At 56.8% G+C, this 21,088-nt stretch overlaps 2 protein-coding genes across 8 annotated transcripts in view; both read left to right on the top strand.

Moving 5' to 3' along the window:
• The window catches only part of TBC1D10A (TBC1 domain family member 10A), a 36,679-nt gene extending 24,113 nt beyond the window's left edge, over nt 1-12,566 (top strand). Inside the window, exons 3-10 of one of the 3 annotated variants that reach the window (XM_032256857.1) lie at nt 4,345-4,452; nt 8,490-8,596; nt 9,264-9,378; nt 9,457-9,522; nt 10,423-10,612; nt 10,725-10,879; nt 11,681-12,061; nt 12,099-12,566. In XM_032256857.1, coding sequence (XP_032112748.1) covers nt 4,345-4,452; nt 8,490-8,596; nt 9,264-9,378; nt 9,457-9,522; nt 10,423-10,612; nt 10,725-10,879; nt 11,681-12,061; nt 12,099-12,170 — 1,194 coding nt within the window. In that variant the 3' untranslated portion in view covers nt 12,171-12,566. Of the gene's footprint in view, nt 1-4,344; nt 4,453-8,489; nt 8,597-9,263; nt 9,379-9,456; nt 9,523-10,422; nt 10,613-10,724; nt 10,880-11,680 lie in introns of all 3 variants that reach the window. The other 2 variants (XM_032256856.1, XM_032256858.1) reach the window with 2 other exon arrangements.
• Nucleotides 12,567-15,151: 2,585 nt separating this feature from the next.
• CASTOR1 (cytosolic arginine sensor for mTORC1 subunit 1) lies at nt 15,152-19,790 on the top strand. 5 transcript variants are annotated; one of them, XM_032256859.1, is made up of 9 exons: nt 15,160-15,514; nt 16,137-16,207; nt 17,366-17,553; nt 17,638-17,770; nt 17,974-18,100; nt 18,534-18,647; nt 18,812-18,894; nt 18,984-19,078; nt 19,210-19,790. In XM_032256859.1, the coding sequence occupies exons 1-9, from the start codon at nt 15,402-15,404 to the stop codon at nt 19,276-19,278; spliced, it is 993 nt and encodes a 330-aa protein (XP_032112750.1). In that variant the 5' UTR covers nt 15,160-15,401; the 3' UTR covers nt 19,279-19,790. The 5 variants fall into 5 exon arrangements, with proteins under 5 accessions (XP_032112754.1, XP_032112755.1, XP_032112750.1 ...); XM_032256861.1 differs by having other exon boundaries at nt 15,167-15,514; nt 17,977-18,100; XM_032256862.1 differs by lacking the exon at nt 15,160-15,514 and adding an exon at nt 15,565-15,834.
• The last annotated feature ends 1,298 nt before the right edge of the window (nt 19,791-21,088 follow it).

Raw genomic sequence — 21,088 nt, 5'->3', positions numbered from 1 at the left:
CTTCCCTGTTGACTCCTGACCAAAGCAAAAAGAAAGAAGTACCCTCACATTTTAATAATAGTCTTAATAAAATGAAGTCACCCGGAAGTCCTTTTCGAGTTAGGCTGTCTTCAGACACTAGCTCTATCGCCCTGTGGGAATGTTCTTGCCCACCACTCTTAAGTGTGTGTGTTGATGTCCTTGGTTTTCCCCAGCATGGTGTAGTTACTGCCTGGCCTAGAGGGGGCCTGTTCCAAGCCTCATAGCTGGGGTCTCTCTGTACAAGTTTTCAATGCACAGAATGAACCCTATTGCCCGCTTTCATCATCTGACACTCTAGCATGGTCCAGGCTGGCACAGATGGCTGCAAGGCTCACAGAAAGCCCAGGACTGATGATCAGGTATATAGACTTGGGCCCCGCCTCACGCCTTTCCTCTCTTCACACCTGTGGCTAACTGTGGAACTTCTGCACAAGTCACTTCACCATCTCAGCCTCAGTTTCTCTGGCCAAGCGGGAGTGATAATCCTGTTGCTCCCCACGAAGTGGTGGTAAGTGCTACAGAGACTGCGTCAGAGGCTGAAGCACTGTGCTGTGAGAGGAGAGGCTCACCCAGACCTGGGCTCCTGCTTGCTGTTCTCTCTTTTTATTTTTTGAGACTGAGTCTCGCTCTGTCACCCAGGCTGGAATGCAGTAGTGTGATCTCAGCTAACTGCAACCTCTGCCTCCCAGGTTCAAGTGATTCTCCTGCCTCAACCTCCCGAGTAGCTGAGACTACAGGCGCATGCCACCATGCCCAGCTAATTTTTTGTGTTTTTAGTAGAAGCGTGGTTTCACCATATTAGCCAGGATGGTCTTGATCTCCTGACCTCGTGATTCGCCTGCCTCGGCCTCCCAAAATGCTGATATTACAGGTGTCAGTCACCCCACCCAGCCCTCTATCTCCTTTTATTTGTTTATTGATTGATTGGTTGATTGAGACAGGGTCTCACTCTGTCACCCAGACTGGAGAGCAGCAGCATGATCTTGGCTCACTGTAGCCTCAACCTCCTAGACTCAAGTGATCCTCCCACCTCGGCTTCCCGAATAGCTGGGACTGCAGGCACATGCCACCACACCTGGCTAATTTTTTTATTTTTCATAGAGATGGGGTTTCGCCATGTTGCCCAGGCCAGTTTTGAACTCTTGAGCTCAAGCAATCCATCTGCCTTGGCCTCCCAAAGTGCTGGAATTACAGGCATGAGCCGCCACACCCAGACTATCTCTCTCTCTTTTTTTTTTTTTAACAATGTTAAGACAGTTATTCCTCAGCTGCTTCCTGCCTGACTCTGGGTCTGTTTCTCTCCCTCATTGTTCCTCTGGCTCGTACCCTGATCTGTAGCTTGCTCTGCAGCAATCTGTTTTGGTGACTGGTGGTTGGCAGGGACCTTCAGCGTTCTTGAAAATAGGGATTCCAGAGGGGAGCTTTGGGGTGCACCTCTCAGCAGAGAAGCAGCTGGCACTTCCCCTTTTCTTGTCTGGCACTGTGGTTAGAGCCCGAGGCCTGCCTCTGCCCAGCTGAGGCTTCCACAGGAAGTGCTTCAATCCACCATGCCCAGAGGCCCCAACCCACTGTTTCTCTGCAGTCCAGAACTACCCCCTGGGTGTCCCTCCTGCCACCTCAGCTGTGGCCACACCGGGCCCTGCCCTGGGGGCTCTTCCAGCCTGCCTGTGGAGGCTTGAGTTCTTCCTCTGGTCAGGAAGTCCTGGCACAGGAAGGATAATACCTGTTTCAGGAAGTGGGCTCATACCTAGTTCTGCTGGGAGGGTGGCTTCCTTTCCCTGACTCCTAGCCATGTCTAGGACAGAATTCTGGTCCTGCAGGGAGGCAGGGCTGGGGCTGGAATGCTGTCTTCCCACAGGGCCCTGCCCTCCCTGAGTTCAGCAGGCAAGGGTGTGGCCTCACTCAGCTTTCATCAGAGACCTCCTTTCTCAAGGCCTGGCCTCAGAGAATGGTAATCCTTTGTGGTTTCTGGGAATACTTTCTCATGCTTTATCCTTACTGGTCCCCACAATCCTCCCTAACGCAGGCGGGGTAGGGATGACCCCCTGCAGCACCTTTATGCTGAGGAGGGCACAGTGGGAAAGGCTGGCTGTACTCCCAGCTCTTCACTCCCCATGAAGTGTTCCATGGCACTCCTGGAGGAAGCCAAGTATGATGGGGGCTGCAATGACGTGGGGCTGCCTCTTGCTGAGCTTGGCTCTGTGGGAGAGCCTAAAGGGCCTGTGGCTTTGGGCTAAAGCACATCCTTTTGCCAAAGGCTGCCCAAGTTGGCTTCCTTAGGGAGACCCTTGTCCCACAGCTGCAGGAAACTTCCTTGAGTCTAGGGCAGTTCCCTTCAGCTCCCTTCCTCTGCCTCCTTTCTAGGCAGTCCCAGCAGCTCTCACTTGGCACCTATGACCAGCCACTGCTATTCTCCCCCCGCCACCCTCAGCCTGTCTGCCTGGCTCCTTCCTGGTTCTTGACTCTCTCTGACCCTTGGAAAGTTTTCTGTTGTTTGCACTGGTCATCAGGAAGGCCAGGGCTTCTGTGCTCCCTCCTCGGAGAGCTTCCAGCGGGACTGTTGAAGGGAGTTTCTAGGTGAGGGTAAGTTAGGTGTGAGCTGAGGCCCTGGGCTTCTGTGTCAAGCATCCTCCTGGGATGGAGGGGCAGAGAGGAAGCCATCACGTACTGAACACAGACTGCATAGACTGTGTTTCAGGCCCCACGCTAAGCACATTTTCCCCCTCTAATGGACTCTTTCCACAGCTCTGCACAGTAGTAGATATTATCATTCGGATCTTACAGTTGAGAAGTGGTTGGCTCAAGTTCAGTGCTAGATTCAAACCCACATCCAGATGTTCTTATGCCCCGAGTACCCATTCCCCTTATCACAGGTCAGGCTGCTTAGGGCAGGGGTTGAGGGAATATCATTGGCCATCTCATCCCTCTGCCACCACAACACTTCACAGGAGTGATGCCTCTGCCTTTGTCCTCACCTTCCTTGACGGGTCAGGGCAACTGCCTTCAGAGCCTCGTTCTGGTCCCAAGCCCAGGAGGAGCCCACTAGTGAAGTGGAAAGTACACGGGGCTGGATCCCTCCAGCCTGTGCAGTACAGCTAGGAGGTAGTAGGGTTTCTGATTGTATGACGAATTTATCTGCACTCTGCTTGTGTGATGAAATTTCCCGCATGAATTTTCCCCCACCCTCAATTCCCCGATTGTAAAAGACATGATAGTTTTGATAGTTTTCAAACTGAGTTTTGCCAGTGGAAAACTTTTCCTGATTAAAACAGCTAGCCGGAATTGAGCACTAGCTCTGGGTCATGAGCTGCCTCAAATACTCCCTCCCTCACTACTTCCATTCTGTGAGTGGCAGGGAAGACCTGGGCCATTTTAGCAAGGGCTGAGATCAGGACTCACACCCAGACCAGCCGTCTATCCCCCAGGCCGGTGATCCTGAAAGCTCAGTGTCAACAATAGGAGAGAGGGGATTCTTGACCAAAACAAAGACGGAGCCATTTGAGCAGCCCCCATCTTCCTTCTGGGTTCTGTTGAGATTTCTCCCCGCTAGGCTGATGGTGTCTTGCCACATGGCTGCTGAAACCAACACACCCGCATGAAAGTGCCCGGGGCACACCTCTGAGCACATTCTGGTTCATCGCATGAGCTACCTTCCCTGTGGCTGTAGCTGAGCCCCACACAGTGCAGTGCCCTCCCTGGGGACAGACTATGGGGTTCACCCAACTAATATGGTCCTTTTTTCTTTTTCCGAGGCAGAGTATCGCTCTATCGCCCAGGCTAGAGTGCAACCTCCGCCTCCCAGGTTCAACCAATTCTCCCGCCTCAGCCTCCCAAGTAGCTGGGATTCCAGGCGCCCGCCACCATACCTGGCCAATTTTTTGCATTTTTAGTAGAGATGGGGCTTCACCATGTTGGCCAGGCCAGTCTTGAACTCCTGACGTCAAATGATCTACCCTCCTTGGCCTCCCAAAGTACTGGGATTACAGGCGTGAGCCACCGTGCCCAGCTGTATAGTTCCATTTTGATTCAGAAGATAGTTATGAGGGTCTGGAATTCCATGGTAGACCTCAGGAATGCCTGCGTCTTCACTGGACCAGGGATGTGGGACTCTGCCATCACCTGGCATTAGCATATCTGATTGCAGTTACCTCCCCTCCCCAACTGTAGGATCTGCACAGTAGCAACAGTAGGAAAGTCCTCTTTTTTCCCCGTTTCTGCTCTTGTTGCTGTGTGCACTGAGGACCCACTGAGCACTGGCAAGGGGGTGGGCTGGGGGAGCTGCATGGGTGGCTGCATGGTCTCAGCCGTCCTTTTGATTTTCAGATTCGTCTGCGGTGTCAAAAGGGCATCCCACCTTCTCTGCGGGGCCGTGCTTGGCAGTACCTATCAGGAGGCAAGGTGAAGTTACAACAGAACCCTGGAAAGTTTGACGTAAGTTTCCCTTCCTTTGCACTTCCTTCTGCATCTCTTGGTGTCTTTCCCATGGCAGCAATCCTCCACGTGATCACCTAGATCTCACAGGATAAGCAATCTATGAAACCTCCAGTCATGTGTCCAACTCTCCAGGCCCCAGCAGCCAGACTGGCCCAGTCCTGAGTACCTGTGTCTCCTGGAGGCTTTGCACAACTGAGGCTCCAGCCCTGAGCCGCCCTCAGTGGAATGGCCAGATTTGCCACTCCCTATTCCAGCTCTTCTCTTGATGACCACTCAGGATTTGCCTTCCTGGGCTCAGTAGGCTACACCCTGCTCTTGGTCATTAGGAGAAGACACTCAAACGATTTCCCTGACTGCCTTGGGCCCCGTGCTCTGGGCCTGTGGGGGCTTGACCAGTAGGACCCCAGAACTTCAGTGCCTCCTGGCCTCCCATCCTCTACTGTTTCTCCTGCCTTGTCCAAGCCTGGCCAGCACAGCCCACCCGTGTGTCTTGTGGGGTCATCAGCCCTGGGAGTAGCAGAGCCAAACTTGAGGGAGCTGAAGAGAACTGCCTAGGTATCCCAAGGGGTCAGATGCCAGTCAGTGGCCAGAGAGGGTGCCCTCTCTTGTCATCCCTCCTCCTGTCCCAATATCCCTCCTGCTGTCCCCTGCCTCATGGCTGGCCAGAGTAAAATATCTCTCCATTCAGAGCTGGGCCACTCCTCCAGCCTGCTCCCCTAGGTAACTATGGGGAAGCAGTTGGATTCCCTGGGGTTGCCCTGGCATACCTGCCAGATCTGGCCCCAGGCATCAGGGTTTCTTGCAGGCCCTTGGGACTGGTGACAGGCAGACAGGGAGAGAGAGTAGAGCTGCCCACCACCAGCTCTCTGTTGACATACCTCATGCTTCTTCAGTGAACACTCCTGCCAAACTTGTTTCTTGAGATGGCTGGGCAGTGGCAGGGCAAGGTAGCCTAGAGTTTCTGCTATTGACCTGGAGAGGGTGAGAGCTGTTTGCTGGCAACACTTGGCCTTGCCCGGGCAGGGAAGCTGGTAGAGTGTCTGGCTGGGGTAGGTCTGAATCTGGCTGATTGGATTATTCCCCAGAGCACCAATACCAAGCCCCACTGGAGCAGCCTGTTGATTCCATAGTCTTCCTCCCATACATCTCTCCCATTTTGAGGGGCTGCATTCTGGGGAAAGTGGGAGGCTCAGGGGTGGGAGCCCCAGTCCAAGTCCATAGTTAACATCAGGCTGCCAGAGCCAGGCATGAGAGCCAAGAGCGTGGGCAGCCTGGCCAGCCTCCTGGCTGTGTGGTTCAGCAGGTGTGAGCATGTATGCAGCAGAATGCAGAGCTGTGTGCGTGTGTATGCAGAGCTGTGCTTCCAGAGAGGAATCAGCCACCCCCAGGGGGTCTGGAAGGTTGCTCGTGTGAGGAGGTGGATGTGCAGAGAAGGCCTTCTTGATGCTCTGAAGCTGAGTGATGTGTTCCTGCACAGTCCTGGCGGCTGGAAGAATGGTTTGTGAGCACACTGGAAGGACTTTGCCTATGGGTGACCCAGAGGAAGCATGAGAAGCTCCCCCTGGTTGCTGTGGGTGCATACGCCAAGGCAGGGTACAGTGCGGGGCTGTGATGCAGGCACCTGTTTCTGTGCTCTCTCCCCAGAGGGCCCCCGATGTAATACCCAGTCCAGGCGGCCCCTCCCAACCTCAGCAGTCAGGGCAGCTTCTACAGGCCCTGTGGCTCCTTCTTCTGCACGTGCTATTTCTTCCTCCTTTCTTTGGCAGGCAGTACCTCCGTGTCCTTTTTTTTACCTGGTTTTCCTTTTCGTTTTGTTTTTGTTTTGAGATGGAGTCTCACTCTGTCACCCAGACTGGAGTGCAGTGGCGTGATCATGGCTCACTGCAGCCTCCGCCTCCCAGGTTCAAGTGATTCTCCTGCCTCAGCCTCCTGAGTAGCTGGGACTACAGGCATGCACTACCACACCCAGCTAATTTTTGTATTTTTAGTAGAGACAGGGTTTCACCATATTGGCCGGGCTGATCTTGAACTCCTGACCGCGTGAGCCACCACACCTGGCCTTATACCTGGTTTTCTTCTCTGGCTCCATCTTATGATGGTGCTAGTACCTCTCAGGCTGGTGGAGGCTATAGGCCCTATGACCACGGTACCTGCTTGTCTGCTGGTACCCTTTCTATCTGCGGCTTCCCCCTTTTCCTTTCTCACCAGCCATGTGAGGTCAAATGCCTTAGGCTGCTGAGATGCCTGATGAACACATTCTAGGAACTGAGTTTTGGGGTTTTCGGGTTTCTACCTCATGGGAACTGTTAGAAGAATTTGTGGGGCCCTCTTCCCCTTTCTGATGAAAGCAAACCGGCACTGTGCTCAGACAGTACCTAGAGGTGCATAGTACACAGACCCACACCTCTCCGTGTGGGCCTGCCACAGGGCCCCAGCCCCTCTCTGTCTCCTCCAGCCTGAACACTGTCAGCCACTCCTCTCAGTATTTACTCTCTAGTCAAGTTCCTGGCACCCTGACACCCCCATTGAGGGGCAGAGAGGGAAAGGGGCTTGTATGAAGTCTCCTGCTGATCAGGGCAGGGCCTGAGTCTGCACGCACTGGGTGTGTCTGCTGATGACCTGGCCTCCTTCCTGAGGGCCTGGTGTTGCCCCAGACCTGCAGGCAACTTGTACTTAAACCGACATCTCCATGGAAGTGCCTGGGCCAGTCGGGCACGGTGGTTCACACCTGTAATCCCAGCACTTTGGGAGGCTGAGGCGGGTAGATCACAAGGTCAGGAGTTCAAGACCAGTCTGGCCAACATAGTGAAACCCCATCTCTACTAAAAATACAAAAAATTACCCATGTGTCGTGGCGTGTGCCTATAATCCTAGCTACTCAGGAGGCTGAGGCAGGAGAATCACATGAACTCAGAGGCAGAGGTTGCAGTGAGCCTAGATCACGCCACTGCACTGCAACCTGGGCAAGAGTGCAAGACTCTGTCTCAAAAAAAAAAAGTGACTGGGCCATGCCTTTGAGCACATTCTGGTTTGTCTCATGAGTACTCTGCTTCCCTTTTCAGCCCTATGGGTTTTCTCCTTATTTACTTTTTCTTTCTTTTTTAAAAATTGAGGTATGCATTTACATAGAGTAAAATGCACAGATCAGTGAGTTTTGATAAATAATACACATCCATGTAACCAACATGCAAATCAAGGTAGAGAACATTTCAAATGCCCAAGAAAAGATTTTCTGTTTTGTAATGGCTTTGTTATTTTGTAAAGGTGCACATACTGAAATGTTCACAGAAGTTCAAAAGAAAGAGTAAAACTTTGTTGAAACCCCGGCACCCAGAGAAGTATCTGAGGTTAATGGTTTGACAGATGTCATGTCCTTCCAGAAAGAGCTCTGTACAGATCTCACACATACCCCCCTTCCTGGAGAGGTGACGCCATCCGCCTGGGGAGGCGCTCAGCAGAGGGGCTGGGATGGACGGTTCGAGTCAGACCTGGCCTCCAGTCCCAACTCCACCATTTTTCTAGCCATGAGGCCTTGACACTCAGTTTTCTCATCTGCAAACAGGCTGTAATGATAGGTCCTGTCTCTGGAGGTTGAGGAGAACGATCAGTGAGGCCCACAGGTACCCTGTGCCCAGCTTAGTGCCTGGCTTGGAGAAGTGGGAACAGCTGGTAGCTATTGCTCAGAGAAGCAGCTTTCTGTCTTAAGGATGTAACATAATGTATCTAACCAAGTTCTGAATAAAATGTCTGGAGGTCCTTCCAGCTACAGCTCGAGTGGACACTCTTGCCCTCATCGGTCTCCTAAAGCCAGGTTTAAGGTTTCCAGGGCGCTTCCCTCCTTGCCCCCTTGCCCCTGTCCAGGAATCCTTACCTGAGCTTATCTTCCTGTCCTTGGGAAGGCCCATTCTGTGAGGGGATTGGGTGGGCACTGCCCCCAGTGGAGGGCCCCCTCCCCTAATCCCTGGGCAGCCATGTCCTGTCAGCAATGCCCACCTCCATCCTCCCCAGCCCCTAATATGTGCCCTTGCTTCTAGGAGCTGGACATGTCCCCTGGGGATCCCAAGTGGCTGGACGTGATTGAGCGTGACCTGCACCGGCAGTTCCCTTTCCATGAGATGTTTGTGTCCCGGGGTGGCCATGGGTGAGCAGGCTGGGCCTTGGGAGGTGGCTCTAGGTCCTGTCTCCAAAGGGGTCTGAGGAGGGACAGTGAGTTCAGAGATTCAGAAGTTGGGTGTCCCCAGCTCCATTGTCAGCATTTGTTTTTTTGTTTTGAGTCTGATGTGTGCTGTCGGCATTTCCTCTTACCTCTGGGGTGGTTTCATCATTGACTCTAGAGTGTTAGAGGTTGCCCGGCCTGGCCCTCTTCGGAATACAGGTTTTGTTGGGGAGAAAGAGGGACAGAGGGAGTTGGGTGAGTGGAGGGTATGCAGGGGAGAGATGGGGCAGCCAAGGGGACCAAGACAGACACAGGGGACAAAGCTGGCCTGGCCGAGGGGCCACAGCTGCTGAGTGAGGGGCCCCTACTTCCAGCCCTGACACAGCCTTACATCCGCCCTGGCCCTGCTCCCTTTCTCTTTGAGCCTCTGCCCTCACCTGTCATAGGGGAGCCCTTCCCCACCTCCTTCCCCGGGCACGTGAAAGTCCAGGTGCTGCAGTAGGAGACTGACCCCTTGGTGACCACAAGCAGATCACCTCACCTCTCAAGGGAAGTGCAGATTCTAAGGCAGGCTGGTCCAGTGGGGAATGGGTGAAGGCCGTGAGTAGCAGAGTCACCCTGGTCATCACTGCTCTACCCGGCCTCTCCACAGCCAGCAGGACCTATTCCGTGTGCTGAAGGCCTACACGCTGTACCGACCTGAGGAGGGCTATTGCCAGGCCCAGGCACCCATTGCCGCCGTCTTGCTCATGCACATGCCTGCTGAGGTACCACCAGGCCCCGGGCAGGCAGGGGGTGGGTGGGGAACCCCCAACAGCAAGGCCTCACATCTCTCTTGCCCACAGCAAGCCTTCTGGTGCCTGGTACAGATCTGTGAGAAGTACCTGCCTGGCTACTACAGTGAGAAACTGGTGAGTGGTCGCCTGGCCTGGGACCTGCCCCAGGCTGGACACCCTCTGTGGCCCCTCCAGGCCCTTCTCTCATGGTGACTCCTGCCCAGGTTAAAACCTTCCCCGCCAACATGGTGAAACCCTGGCTCTACTAAAAATACAAAAATTAGCCGGGCGTGGTGACGCACGCCTGTAGTCCCAGCTACTCGGGAGGCTGAGGCAGGAGAATCACTCGAACCTGGGAGGCGGAGGTTGCAGTGAGCGGAGATTGTCTTACTGCACTCCAGCCTGGCAACAGAGCAAGGCTCCATCTCAAGAGGGATAACGAAAAAAAAAAGAAAAAAGAACCTTCCCAGTCTTCTGGTGCCTTCAGGCTGAAGTCCCAAGGCCTGCCGAGGTTAGGTCTCTTGGGGTGCGACGTTATCCCTTCCACGCTGCCTTTCATCTCAGCCTCTAGCTGCTCTGGCCACTTGGCAGGACTGAAATTCTCCCAGGGCACCAAGTTCCTCCCTGCCTTGGCCTTAGCCTTGGCCTTGGCCTAAGCTAAAATCTGCCTGGAAGCTCCTATCCCTGTGCTCTGAAAACTTCTCTTTTGCTTCAGCTTTTAGCCCTCAGGGAGCTTCCTTGACCCTGACAGGCAGGACCCTCCAGCACATGCTTCAGAGCAGTCCTGCTCCTGCCTTGCTGTGCGCACTCAGCCCTCCCCCTCCCCTAGCTGCTTTTGCTCATGTGCCCTTCTCAGGATAAGCTCCCCCAGGGGACCAGCTGGCTCTGGTTTGCTCATCATCTTATCCTAGCACCTGGCAGAGGCTGATACCCTGCAGGCAGTTGCTGCCTGAGCCTGCTGGGTGCTAGGGTACAGTCCCTGCCCTGGCTCCTGCTGCCCACCGTCATGGCCCCATGGCCTCGATGTCTCCCCAGGAGGCGATCCAGCTGGACGGGGAGATCCTCTTCTCACTCTTGCAGAAGGTGTCACCAGTGGCCCACAAGCACCTCAGCCGACAGAAAATCGACCCGCTCCTCTACATGACAGAGTGGTTCATGTGCGCCTTCTCCCGAACCTTGCCCTGGAGCTCTGTGCTGCGCGTCTGGGACATGTTCTTCTGCGAAGGTACTGGGCTGGTCTTGGGGGCAGCATCCCTGTCCCCAGCAGCCCACAGGGGGGCCTCTTTCCAGAGAAACCCCCAAAAGGCCCATTGCACTTACTACCATCCCCCATGCAGGAGTCAAGATCATCTTCCGGGTGGGGTTGGTGCTGCTAAAGCATGCGCTGGGCTCCCCTGAGAAGGTCAAAGCCTGCCAGGGCCAGTACGAGACGATCGAGCGACTGCGGAGCCTCAGCCCCAAGATCATGCAGGAGGCCTTCCTGGTCCAGGAGGTACAGCCCATGCCTGCTCCTTGTCACAGGGAGGGAGGAAGACAGGTGGGGGATCCTTTGAAGGGGGTCCCACTAACCCTCAGGTCCTGAAGGTGGGTCACCTATGCCAGGACCATTGCTATGTGGCCCAGAACGTGTGGGTGGACCTCATCCTTCTGTCTGGTAAGGAGCATGGGGCACAAAGAGGCCTAGCTCTACAGGGCCTTCTGGATCTGCTTGGGAATGAAGAGGAGTGGCAACCCACACCCCTTCTTTCTCCCTGGCACCCAATTCACAGTCTTAGCTCTATTTCCCTTGCTTCTTTCTTTATGGATACTTGTCTCTCAGGGGCTATAATTAGGTAGCACATGCATGGGCATATTTACACATGAGGAAATGGAGGCTCACAGAGGCAGGATCACTAAGCAACTCCCCCTAAAGTCACCCAGCTAGAAGGTGGTGGAGCTGGAATTTCAGCCTAAGCAACCAGGCTGCCCTGGGCAGTGGTGGGGGACACATTGGCAGAGAGCAGGTTTTTTTCTGTCTGGGTCTTATCCCTTTGGCCCCATAGTCGGGCAGGTGGACTCGTGAAGCTGTGGGCAGCTTTCCCCTCTGAGGTGGTGGATCTCAAACGTCCAGCTTACCTGGCACTCAGCTCTGGGGCTTGTGACTGCAGCTTGGGACTAGACTCTCATCCTTCCTGGGGTCAGTGTTTAGTGGCCAGGGCTGGGGGATGCTGAGGGAGACTGGGGGCCCAGGGTGGGAGGCAGAAGGAGAAGGTCCTTCTTCTTGGTGCCCACTTGCCTCGCACTGCCCCCGCAGGTGGTGGAGTTGCCCGTGACAGAGCGCCAGATTGAGCGCGAACACCTCATCCAGCTGCGGCGCTGGCAGGAGACCCGGGGTGAGCTGCAGTGCCGCTCCCCACCGAGGCTGCATGGTGCCAAGGCCATCTTGGATGCAGAACCCGGTCCCCGGCCCACCCTACAACCTTCACCGTCCATCCGCCTCCCCCCAGATGCCCCTCTCCCTGGTTCCAAAGCCAAGTCCAAGCCATCCAAGCAAGCCCAGAAGGAGCAGCAGAAGCAGACAAAGGCGAGAGGGCAGCCGGAGAAGCCCCCAGCCCCAGATCAAGCCATGGTGGAGGCCGCTGCAGGAGATGCCTATCCCCCACAGCATATGCCCCCGAATGACTCAGCCCCCCAGGTCTCAGCCCCTCAGGTCTCAGCTCCTCAGGACTCAGCCCCCCAGGCTTCAGCCCCTCAGGATTCAGCTCCCCAGGTCTCAACCCACCACCGCTCCCAGGAGAGCCTGACGTCCCAAGAGAGTGAGGACACCTACTTGTAACCTTGGCAGCTCAGGCCTCCAGGGCGGGGTCTCCACACACCTACACGGTTCATGAACTGACATTCCACGGCCTGCCCACCCTCTGAGGGCCAAGCCGCCTGGTCACTGGGCTGGGCTGGAGTCTGGCTGGTCCAACACAGATTCTGCCTGAGCCTCCTTATTTATTTTCTTTACAGTGGCACTCGGGCTGGTCCAGCCAGGGCAGGCAGAAGCTAGGGACCAGGGGGTGGGGCCTCCTTCAGCCCCCTCCTCCTAGGGGATGCTCCCCAGGGCTAGGGTGCTGGGGTGAGGGGAAAGGGTGGGGTGTTCTTTGTGTAAAATAGAAACATGGTTTTGTACAGAAATAAACAGCCTTGTGTAGAGAGCTGGTGTGCAGCCAGGGGCTGGGAAGTGGGTACCACCTTGGTCACCTTGGTGCTCAGCATCTCTTCTCTTTGCCCTACAGAGCCCCTCCTCCTGGGCCCCAGCCCAGCACCAGAGCCTCTCTGAGAGGTACCTTTGCCAGAGAACATGCTGAGTCCCTGGCCAGCCTTCATTCTTAACCCCCATTTTCTTTTCTTTTTTTTTTGAGATGGAGTCTTGCTCTGTCGCCCAAGCTGGAGTACAGTGGTGAGATCTCGGCTTACTGCAATCTCCACCTCCCGGGTTCAAGCGAATCCCCTGCCTCAGCCTCCTGAGTAGCTGGGATTAAGATGCCCACCACCACACCCAGCTAATTTTTTATATTTTAGTAGAGATGTTACCACGTTGGCCAGGATGGTCTAGATCTCCTGACCTCGTGATCCTCCTGACCTCATGATCTGCCTGCCTCAGCCTCCCAAAGTGCTGGAATTACAGGAGTGAGTCACCAAGCCTGGCCATTAACCCCCATTTTCATTCACCCCATCCCCACTGCCTCATGTCTACCTTCTGCCGTAGATGAGGGACAACAGGGCTGGAGCTCAGTGCTGGGCAGAGCAGGGCATGCTCCCCAGGCCTTGGTCCTTACCCACCACCAGGGGGACAGGAACTCCTAAGGAGGATATTTCAGGGCCTTCCTCCTTCAAGGTCTGGCCTGGATGCCACCTCAGGCATCATTAAATTTCTGAGAACTCATTCTGGAGGGGTGGTGGGAGGCCTGGGGTGGAGCACCATGAATGTCCTCACAGGCTCAACCCAGGCCCTCAGGCAAAGGGGAGAGGGGCAAAGTGTGGACCTTTGATGAAATGCCAACTTCCATTTACTGAGCACTTGCCATGTGCTAGGCTGGACTGGTCAGGTAGGCTCAATTAGCCCATTTTACAGATGAAGAAACAAATAGGAGCTGAGTGGGAAAGGAACCACCCGGTCTCAGCTAGATCTGCACCAGGAGCCCCTCACTCAGCCTCCTCTCCTGACCAGGGCCCAGGAGACCTGACTGCCCTTGAGGGCCCAGGCAGGCACTTCGGTCATAACCTGATGACTGGTGAGGGCAAGGACAGGGTGTCCCTGGGAGAGGCCCCCCTTCTGCTGAGGAAGCAGCTTTTCCAGTCAAACAATAGTGCTGTTCCTGGCAGATGACCAAGCTGGGCCAGGCCAGGCCATAGGAGGAGGGGGCAGGAGAGGGAGGAGCAGAGCCTCCCTGGGAGCTTTCAGGCTTCGCCTGGGCCTGGAACATCCTGTCCTGGTACAGCTGGGGATACTGAGGCCTAGGGAGGTGAAAGAGTCTCAAGAGACTATCAAGGCAGGCCACTCCACTTCCTGCCTCCTCTCCCTCACCCCTATGGTTTCCCACCCCATCTGCACCTGCCATTGACGAGATGGGCTCAGCTTTTGAGAAGCTCCTCCTTCCCCTAGTCCTCCAGGGGACAGGCCAGGATGTGGTGGCTACACAGTGTTCCACAGGAATGTGTCAAGCCTGAGAGTCCAGGGAGGAGGCTGAGCTTGGCTTCCATCTGCCTATGGTGGGGGCTCCGGAGCAGGCAGAGGGCCTGCTCAGGCCTGCTGGGTCCCAATCAGGCCTGAGGCCTGCTTTAATCTGCTTGGTTCAAAGCCTCACATCTGAGGCCTCAGGGTGCTCAGGCCAGACAAGGGTCCCCTGGAGCATTCTCGGTCCTGCGTGGAGCCAACATGGACATGCTGATGCCTGCTCAGCCTTGGGATCTCCTTAGACCTGTGGAGGCCTGATAAGACCTGGGGTGTCTGCCAGTGCTGGGGACCTCCTTGAACATGAAGCAAATTTAGATGTGTACCTGCCAGCTAAGGGCTGCAGGCTTTGGGGCTCAAGTTTCAGGCTAGAAGTCCGAGTACCCAGTGCACCTCAGCCGCATGGGCCTGCCCCCCAAAGTCCAAGCACTGGGCATTACTGGCTGAAGCACTTCTGGGTTTTGTTTGTATCGAGGGACTTCAAGCCTTAGGCCTTGGCCACCTCTAGCCCCCAACCCAAAGTATGTCACTCAGGCAGAGGTGGCTAGGACTCTATCTCTGTGCCCCTGGTGGGGAGCCTTCTATTCTGAAAGTTGGGTGAGAGGAACAAGTGGGGCCACCAGGCCAGGTTTCAACTTGTCAGCCTCCTCGGCAAGCAGGGAGGAGTTATGTATCAATCGCAATCCAATGCTGGCGGCCCCGCCCCCTTGCAGCCCTGAGGGGAAGGAGAGCAAAAGGTGCAGGGTGGACGGCGCTGCACAGCAGACCTGTACCTCTCATCGCTCTCGGGGCTTGGGGGCAGCGCTCTGGTCCCAGACGAGCTCCAATTCGTCTCGCGGCCCTTCTGTCTCAAGGACCTCAATCATAAACCCACGTGTGTGCCAGAAGGACAGAAAATTCCCCCCGCCTCTGGGAGGCTCCCACTCCCTGCAAGGCTGGCGTTCCGCGGAAAGGGCGGAGCCCTGGAAGGGGGCGCGTCAGGGGCGGGGCCTGGAGGAGTCCGACGGGGTGGGGTCTATCCCCGAGCCCGTGCTAAAAAAGGCGGAGCCATTCGGGGCGGTCTCCGTAGGCTGGAGAGAAGGATGAAGTTCTGGCTTTAGGAGGAGGCGTGACCACCCAATAGGCCTCGCTTCCCGCGGGGCGTGGCCGTCAAGGAGCCGGACGCCGCGCGGGGCTGGGCGGGTCAGCTGCGTAGCGGGCGGTGTGGACGCGGCCAAGCAGCGGCTCCTTTAAGTCCCTGGTACCACCCCCCCCGCCCCGCCTCCCTCGCGGCCTGGGTCTAGTTGGCGGCGGGGTCGGGGCCGCGCGGGTCGCGATGGAGCTGCACATCCTAGAGCACCGGGTGCGGGTGCTGAGCATCGCCCGTCCCGGTCTCTGGCTCTACACCCACCCACTCATCAAGCTGCTCTTCCTGCCCCGCCGCAGCCGGTGCGCGCCCGGGTTCTGGAGCGCAGATGGGGGCAGGGGGCTCTGCTGTCGCTCCGGGCCAGGGTCGGAGGATTAGGATCGCCTTAAGGCAGGCAGGCAGGCGGGCGGGACCGGGTGGGGAGGGCTCTCCCCCTCCGGCCGCCATCCGGCCTGGGCCTACCCTCCCCGGGACCGCCGCCTATCCGGCCCCGTGAGGCCCCCTTGCCGGGGTAAAGCGCAAACAGCTTGGGATGGGCAATGCTTATTAACTCAGTGGAGTCATATGGGGGCATTCCTACCTGGCCACAGCGGGGAGCTCCTACCAGGACGCCTCCCTTCAGGTCAGAGGGGCTGGACTAGGGCTTCCAAGGTCCGACGCCCATAGTGCTGTCGCCGCGGGTGTGAACCTCTCCTCCCTCGAAGAGTGGAGGGGCGGAAGGCTCTGAAGAGATTCGGGAAGCCTAAAAGCAGCTCCCGACACTGGAGATGGGGCCCTTACCCCATTGCCCTAGAAATTAACGGCCGAGGTACGGGTAGAAAGGCGCTGGGCCCGGGGTCGCGGGGGTGTCTCGGGGCAGATGGGGAGAAATCCACTCCCCACCCCCAGTTCTCCAAGCTGAAGATGCTCCCCACCCCCAACCAGGTGCAAGTTCTTCAGCCTGACGGAGACCCCTGAGGATTACACGCTTATGGTGGACGAGGAGGGCTTTAAAGGTGGGGGCTGGTCTGGGGAACTGGAGGACGGGAGGGGCTTGTCGCGCTCCCCTTCTGTAGGGTTCTCACTTGTTGCTGAGATCTGTCCTAAGCGCTTAAGCAAGCAGATGGGTCAGGGTTCGAATCCTACTCCACCATTCCTTGGCTGTGTGCCTTTGAGCAAATCACTTCCCCTCTCTGAGCTGTTTTCTTCTAACGTAAAATGGGTACAGTTATGATTCTGATAAATAGGATCCCATGAGGGCTTTATAAACTTAGCACTACTGAGGGGCACTCAGCAGTCCTAGGCCCGCAGAAGGGTCTCTGTTATGGCTCCAGGCAAGTGCTGCTGTTAGAACTCCCTGGACGTTATTTCCTCCTGGTCTTATCTCCCTGATTTGGGTCACCTCCTCCCCTGCTTGTCTGGGAACTCCAGGAGTCTGAGGGAAGGAATGCAGGAGCAGGCAGCCATCTCAGGAAAGGGTCCTGGAGGCCTCCTGGCTGTGCTGGGGCGAATAGCAGCCACCCAGGCCCTGGCCCTTGCTCAGGACTGGACGCCAGCCTGGGCCCTCCCTGGGCCCTGGAGGTGACGTCTAGCTCCTCCTCCTGCTGCTGGCCCGGCCCATCCTCACAGGCTTGGAGTCTCAGGTCAGCTAACTGGAGCTTGGCCTGTCCCCCTTCTCCACTTCAGGCCTTAGTTTCCCTGTTTTTGCTGCAGGGAAGTCTGGGTCTGCAAAAGGGGAAGGCAATCCCCCAGCCAACCTGATCTGTGAATGCCCCCTGGTGGTGCCATGTGGTATAAAGCTTCTGCTAACCCACAGAACATACAGGAGTGAGGTAGATATTGTCCCATTTTACAGATGAGGAAACTGAGATTCAAATCACCTGCCCCAGGTCACAAGACAAATAAATAGAAAAGCTGGCATTTGGACCCAGGTCTCTCTGAATCTGGACCTCTGATCTTAAGTGGGAAATTTAAATGCCACCAGGCCAGCACCTGAAACCTTTCCGTCTTTGCACACATATGGACCTCAGGAGCAGAACTGAGGGAGACAGCCCCAGCCTCCAGACCTGCCCTTACCTTGATGGAGCCCTCCAAGGCACAGAGAAGGAAACAGGCTCAGAGAGGGGCAGGGGTCAGCCTTGCAGACCTTGACCAGACATGTCCCCTGCCCACAGAGCTGCCCCCATCTGAGTTCCTGCAAGTAGCTGAGGCCACATGGCTGGTGCTGAACGTGTCGTCTCACAGCGGTGCAGCAGTGCAGGCTGCTGGGGTCACCAAGATCGCCCGCTCAGTCATCGCTCCACTGGCCGAGCACCACGTGTCTGTGCTAATGCTGTCCACTTACCAGACTGACTTCATCCTGGTGAGTTTCCTGCTGGTGCTGATGAGGGCAAGGTGGGAACAGGTACCTGGGAGCCCATGTGATGTGCCATCTGCTGTGGCCTAGGTGCGGGAGCAGGACCTGTCCGTGGTGATCCACACGCTAGCCCAGGAGTTTGACATTTACCGGGAAGTGGGCGGAGAGCCCGTGCCTGTGGCCAGGGACGATTCCAGCAACGGCTTTCCCCGCACTCAGCATGGTGAGGGCCGCCACCTGACCCCTCAACTTGGGCAGGGCCTCCCTTTCCCACTGGGGCCCTTCCCTTGTGGGCCCCAATGGGGCAGCAGGGCCCAGGTCAGTTCCTGGATAGCAAGACCCACCCCTGGCCCAAGCTTCTCCCTGACTGGCCACCAGGGGGAGCCCCAGCCCACAGACACCTTTTCACTGCCTGCTGTCCTCCAGCAGGGCCCAGCCCCACGGTGCATCCCATCCAGAGCCCACAGAACCGCTTCTGTGTCCTCACACTGGACCCTGAGACGCTGCCAGCCATCGCCACCACCCTCATAGATGTCCTCTTCTACTCGCACAGGTGGACCTTGGGACTTCGTCTTTGTCTTCATACTCTGTCCCACCGCCTTCTGCCCATTTGTCAGTTTTGCAGCTCTGCCTTGTCCTCTCGGGGTTCCTGGCAGCCCATGACAGTCACCTGTGCTTTGCTGATGTTTGGGGAAGGTTCTCCCTGCAAAGCTGGATCCCTTTCCAGTGGTGTTGGCAGATCCACCCTTGAGCCGCGCCCTGGTCTGCCCCTCTGACCGTGGGGTCCTTTGTTTTTGGCACAGGCTGGGTTTATTACCCTCCCCCATCCCTACCCACACCTTTCAGAGGGCTGGACCCTTGGACGGGGAGCAGAGCCTGCCTAGGCCACCATGTCAGCTCCTTCCCAGGGTTCTGGAAGCTGATTGGGTGAGGGGGCAGTAGGCTGGGTGCCTGGCAGAGCCCCTAAACCTCCTGTCCCTCCCCAGCACTCCCAAGGAGGCAGCCTCTAGCGGTCCTGAATCCAGCTCCATCACGTTCTTTGCCTTCTCCCTCATCGAGGGTTATATCTCCATTGTCATGGATGCTGAGACACAGAAACAGTAGGTGACCCTTGTCCCCGGGTGGGCCCCAGGTCCCAGCCAACCCCAGAGAGGGAAGAGGTGGGGCATCAGACTCTGAGGTCAGCAGGTGAGCCTGTCCTAGAGCTCACGGTCAGGCAGGGGTGGGTGGGGGTGCCCTGCCCATCACCCACCTCCCTTCCCAGGTTCCCCAGTGACCTCCTGCTGACCAGCTCCTCAGGGGAGCTATGGAGGATGGTGCGCATCGGTGGACAGCCCCTGGGTTTCGGTGAGGGCCATTCCCTGCACTGGGGGGTTGGAGAGTGTCTGGGGAGCAACTGGCATGTGCCATATATGCCCCTCCTCCGCCACCCTCAGATGAATGCGGCATCGTGGCACAGATCGCGGTCCCGCTGGCTGCTGCTGACATCTCCGCCTACTACATCAGCACCTTCAACTTCGACCATGCCCTGGTGAGCACCTTGGGGGAGCTTCTGGGGGGAAAGTGAGGCCCAGAAATGTGGGTGGCAGGAGGTAGTCTCGGTTGGACCAGGAAGTCAGGGGGTGCCCAGCTTCAGCCTTGACCCTTCCCTCCTGCCCTCAGGTGCCCGAGGATGGTATCGGCAGCGCCATCGAGGTCCTCCAGCGGCGGCAGGAAGGCCTGGCTTCCTGAGACTGGTGGGGAACAGAGCAGCCCCCCTGTTCTCCCCTTGATCCAGGCTTCCAAAGACTCCTCTAAGCTATTTCCTTAAGCTCTGGAATGAGCCCCCATTCCTGCCAGGGGACCTCGTTCTGCTCTCTGTGTGTAAGCTGTGTGCAGGCACCGGCTCTTACGTGGACACCTGTGTGTACTCGCTGGTGGAGTGGGCAGCTGCTTGCCTGATCAGGTCTGCCAGGCAGGGGAACACGGTGCTCGGGGCTTAAGCCCCCAACCCATCACTCCCTGCACGGCCTCAGGGTTTGCACAGTCCCTGCCTGAGGCCCGAGCCATTCCCCCCAGCCTTCCTGGGCCAGCTGTTCCCCTGGACAGGGCCCTGACCTCCATTCTGCCTCTGGTGGGGTCGCCTTCCCTGGCCAGGTGAGTCCTGACAGTGCCTCTCCCTCCTGGGGCCTCCAAGAAAAGTATTTTGACATCTCTCTCTCTTCTGTTTTTATTGCCTTGTTAATAAAGGACTTTGTAGTGACTGGGTTGGGCTGTGGTCCTTGGGGGTCATCTGAGTGTCCGCCATGGCTCCATCTCATGGGCCCCTCAGTCTGGGGTCTTGGTCTCTCTCTGTGTAGCTTACTGGGGGCCGGGCTCACCTGGCTTTGCCTCATTCACCTCTCACCACAGCTTAGTGAACCATCACCATTTTCCAGACGAGGAACCCGAGACTTGGGAGGTGACGTGACTTAACCAAGGTCACATGATTCCCATTCCCATGCCTGCCTTTGAAATCTGGGCTGTTCCCAGATTTCAGAATAGCTTCCAAATAGCCCAGAGGGTTCTGAACCTGGGCAGAGACTCCCAGATCCTCCTGTCTGGGGAGCCTCCCAGCCTTCCCTGCCACCATGGATATGGCTGGCCTGCTATGAAACCCACCAGGGAGGGCCCGAAAGCACCTTCCTTTCCTCCAGGCCACTGCCTGCCTTCTTTTGGGCCTCGCCTGAGTTCTGGCTGTCCCTCTTGCTGGCTGAGAGATCAGTCAGTTCTTACCACCAGGGCTGTCCTGGAGTTGTTCCTAAGGTTCAGGGCCAGGAGGACAGGACAGGGGCCTGGGGGCCACCCGGAGCCCACTCTGTCCTTGGGGGCTGCCTCCCTGCTCGGTGAGGCTGGGAACCTGCAGTGATCTGATGGGGCCCCACAGATGTCCCAGGGAGACTATCAGGTACCCTCAGCCCAGACCCGCCCATCCTCAGGCAGGGAAGAAGGGTGTGACTTCTGTGTACTCAGAGGTCACGGTGGCTCCTCAGAAAAGACAGAACAGGGACAGGCCTCTGGCAATGCGCCTGCCCTGGCCCTGGGGAACAGGGGTCTGGGGCCTCAGGCGTAGATCAGAGGAGCCAAGAGCACAGCACAGCCTGGTGAGTGAGCAGCCGGGGACCTGGGCCAGCCCCTTCCCTCCAGCCTCAGTTTCCCCATGTGCGTGGAGACCTAGGAGACACTCCTTCAGGAACACTGGGAGGGGGGCATTTCTTTGGAGGATGTCTTTTTTTTTTTTTAGATGTAGTCTCGCTCTGTCGCCAAGGCTGGAGTGCAGTGGCGTGATCTCAGCTCACTGCGACCTCCCAGGTTCAAGTGATTCTCCTGCCTCAACCTCCTGAGTAGCTGGGACAAGAGGTGGCTGCCACGATGCCTGGCTAATTTTTGTATTTTTAGTAGACACAGGGTTTCACTACATTGGCCAGGTTGATCTTGAACTCCTGACTTCAAGTGATCCGCCTGCCTCCGCCTCTCAAAGTTTCACACCTGCCCGGCCAAGTTTGTCTTTTGTTGGGGGGGT

The sequence above is a fragment of the Sapajus apella genome, unplaced genomic scaffold (genome assembly GCF_009761245.1).
Source record: "Sapajus apella isolate SASKATOON/1434 unplaced genomic scaffold, GSC_monkey_1.0 scaffold95, whole genome shotgun sequence".
Taxonomy (NCBI): domain Eukaryota; kingdom Metazoa; phylum Chordata; class Mammalia; order Primates; family Cebidae; genus Sapajus; species Sapajus apella.
This window is presented reverse-complemented; position numbering and strand designations above follow the sequence as displayed.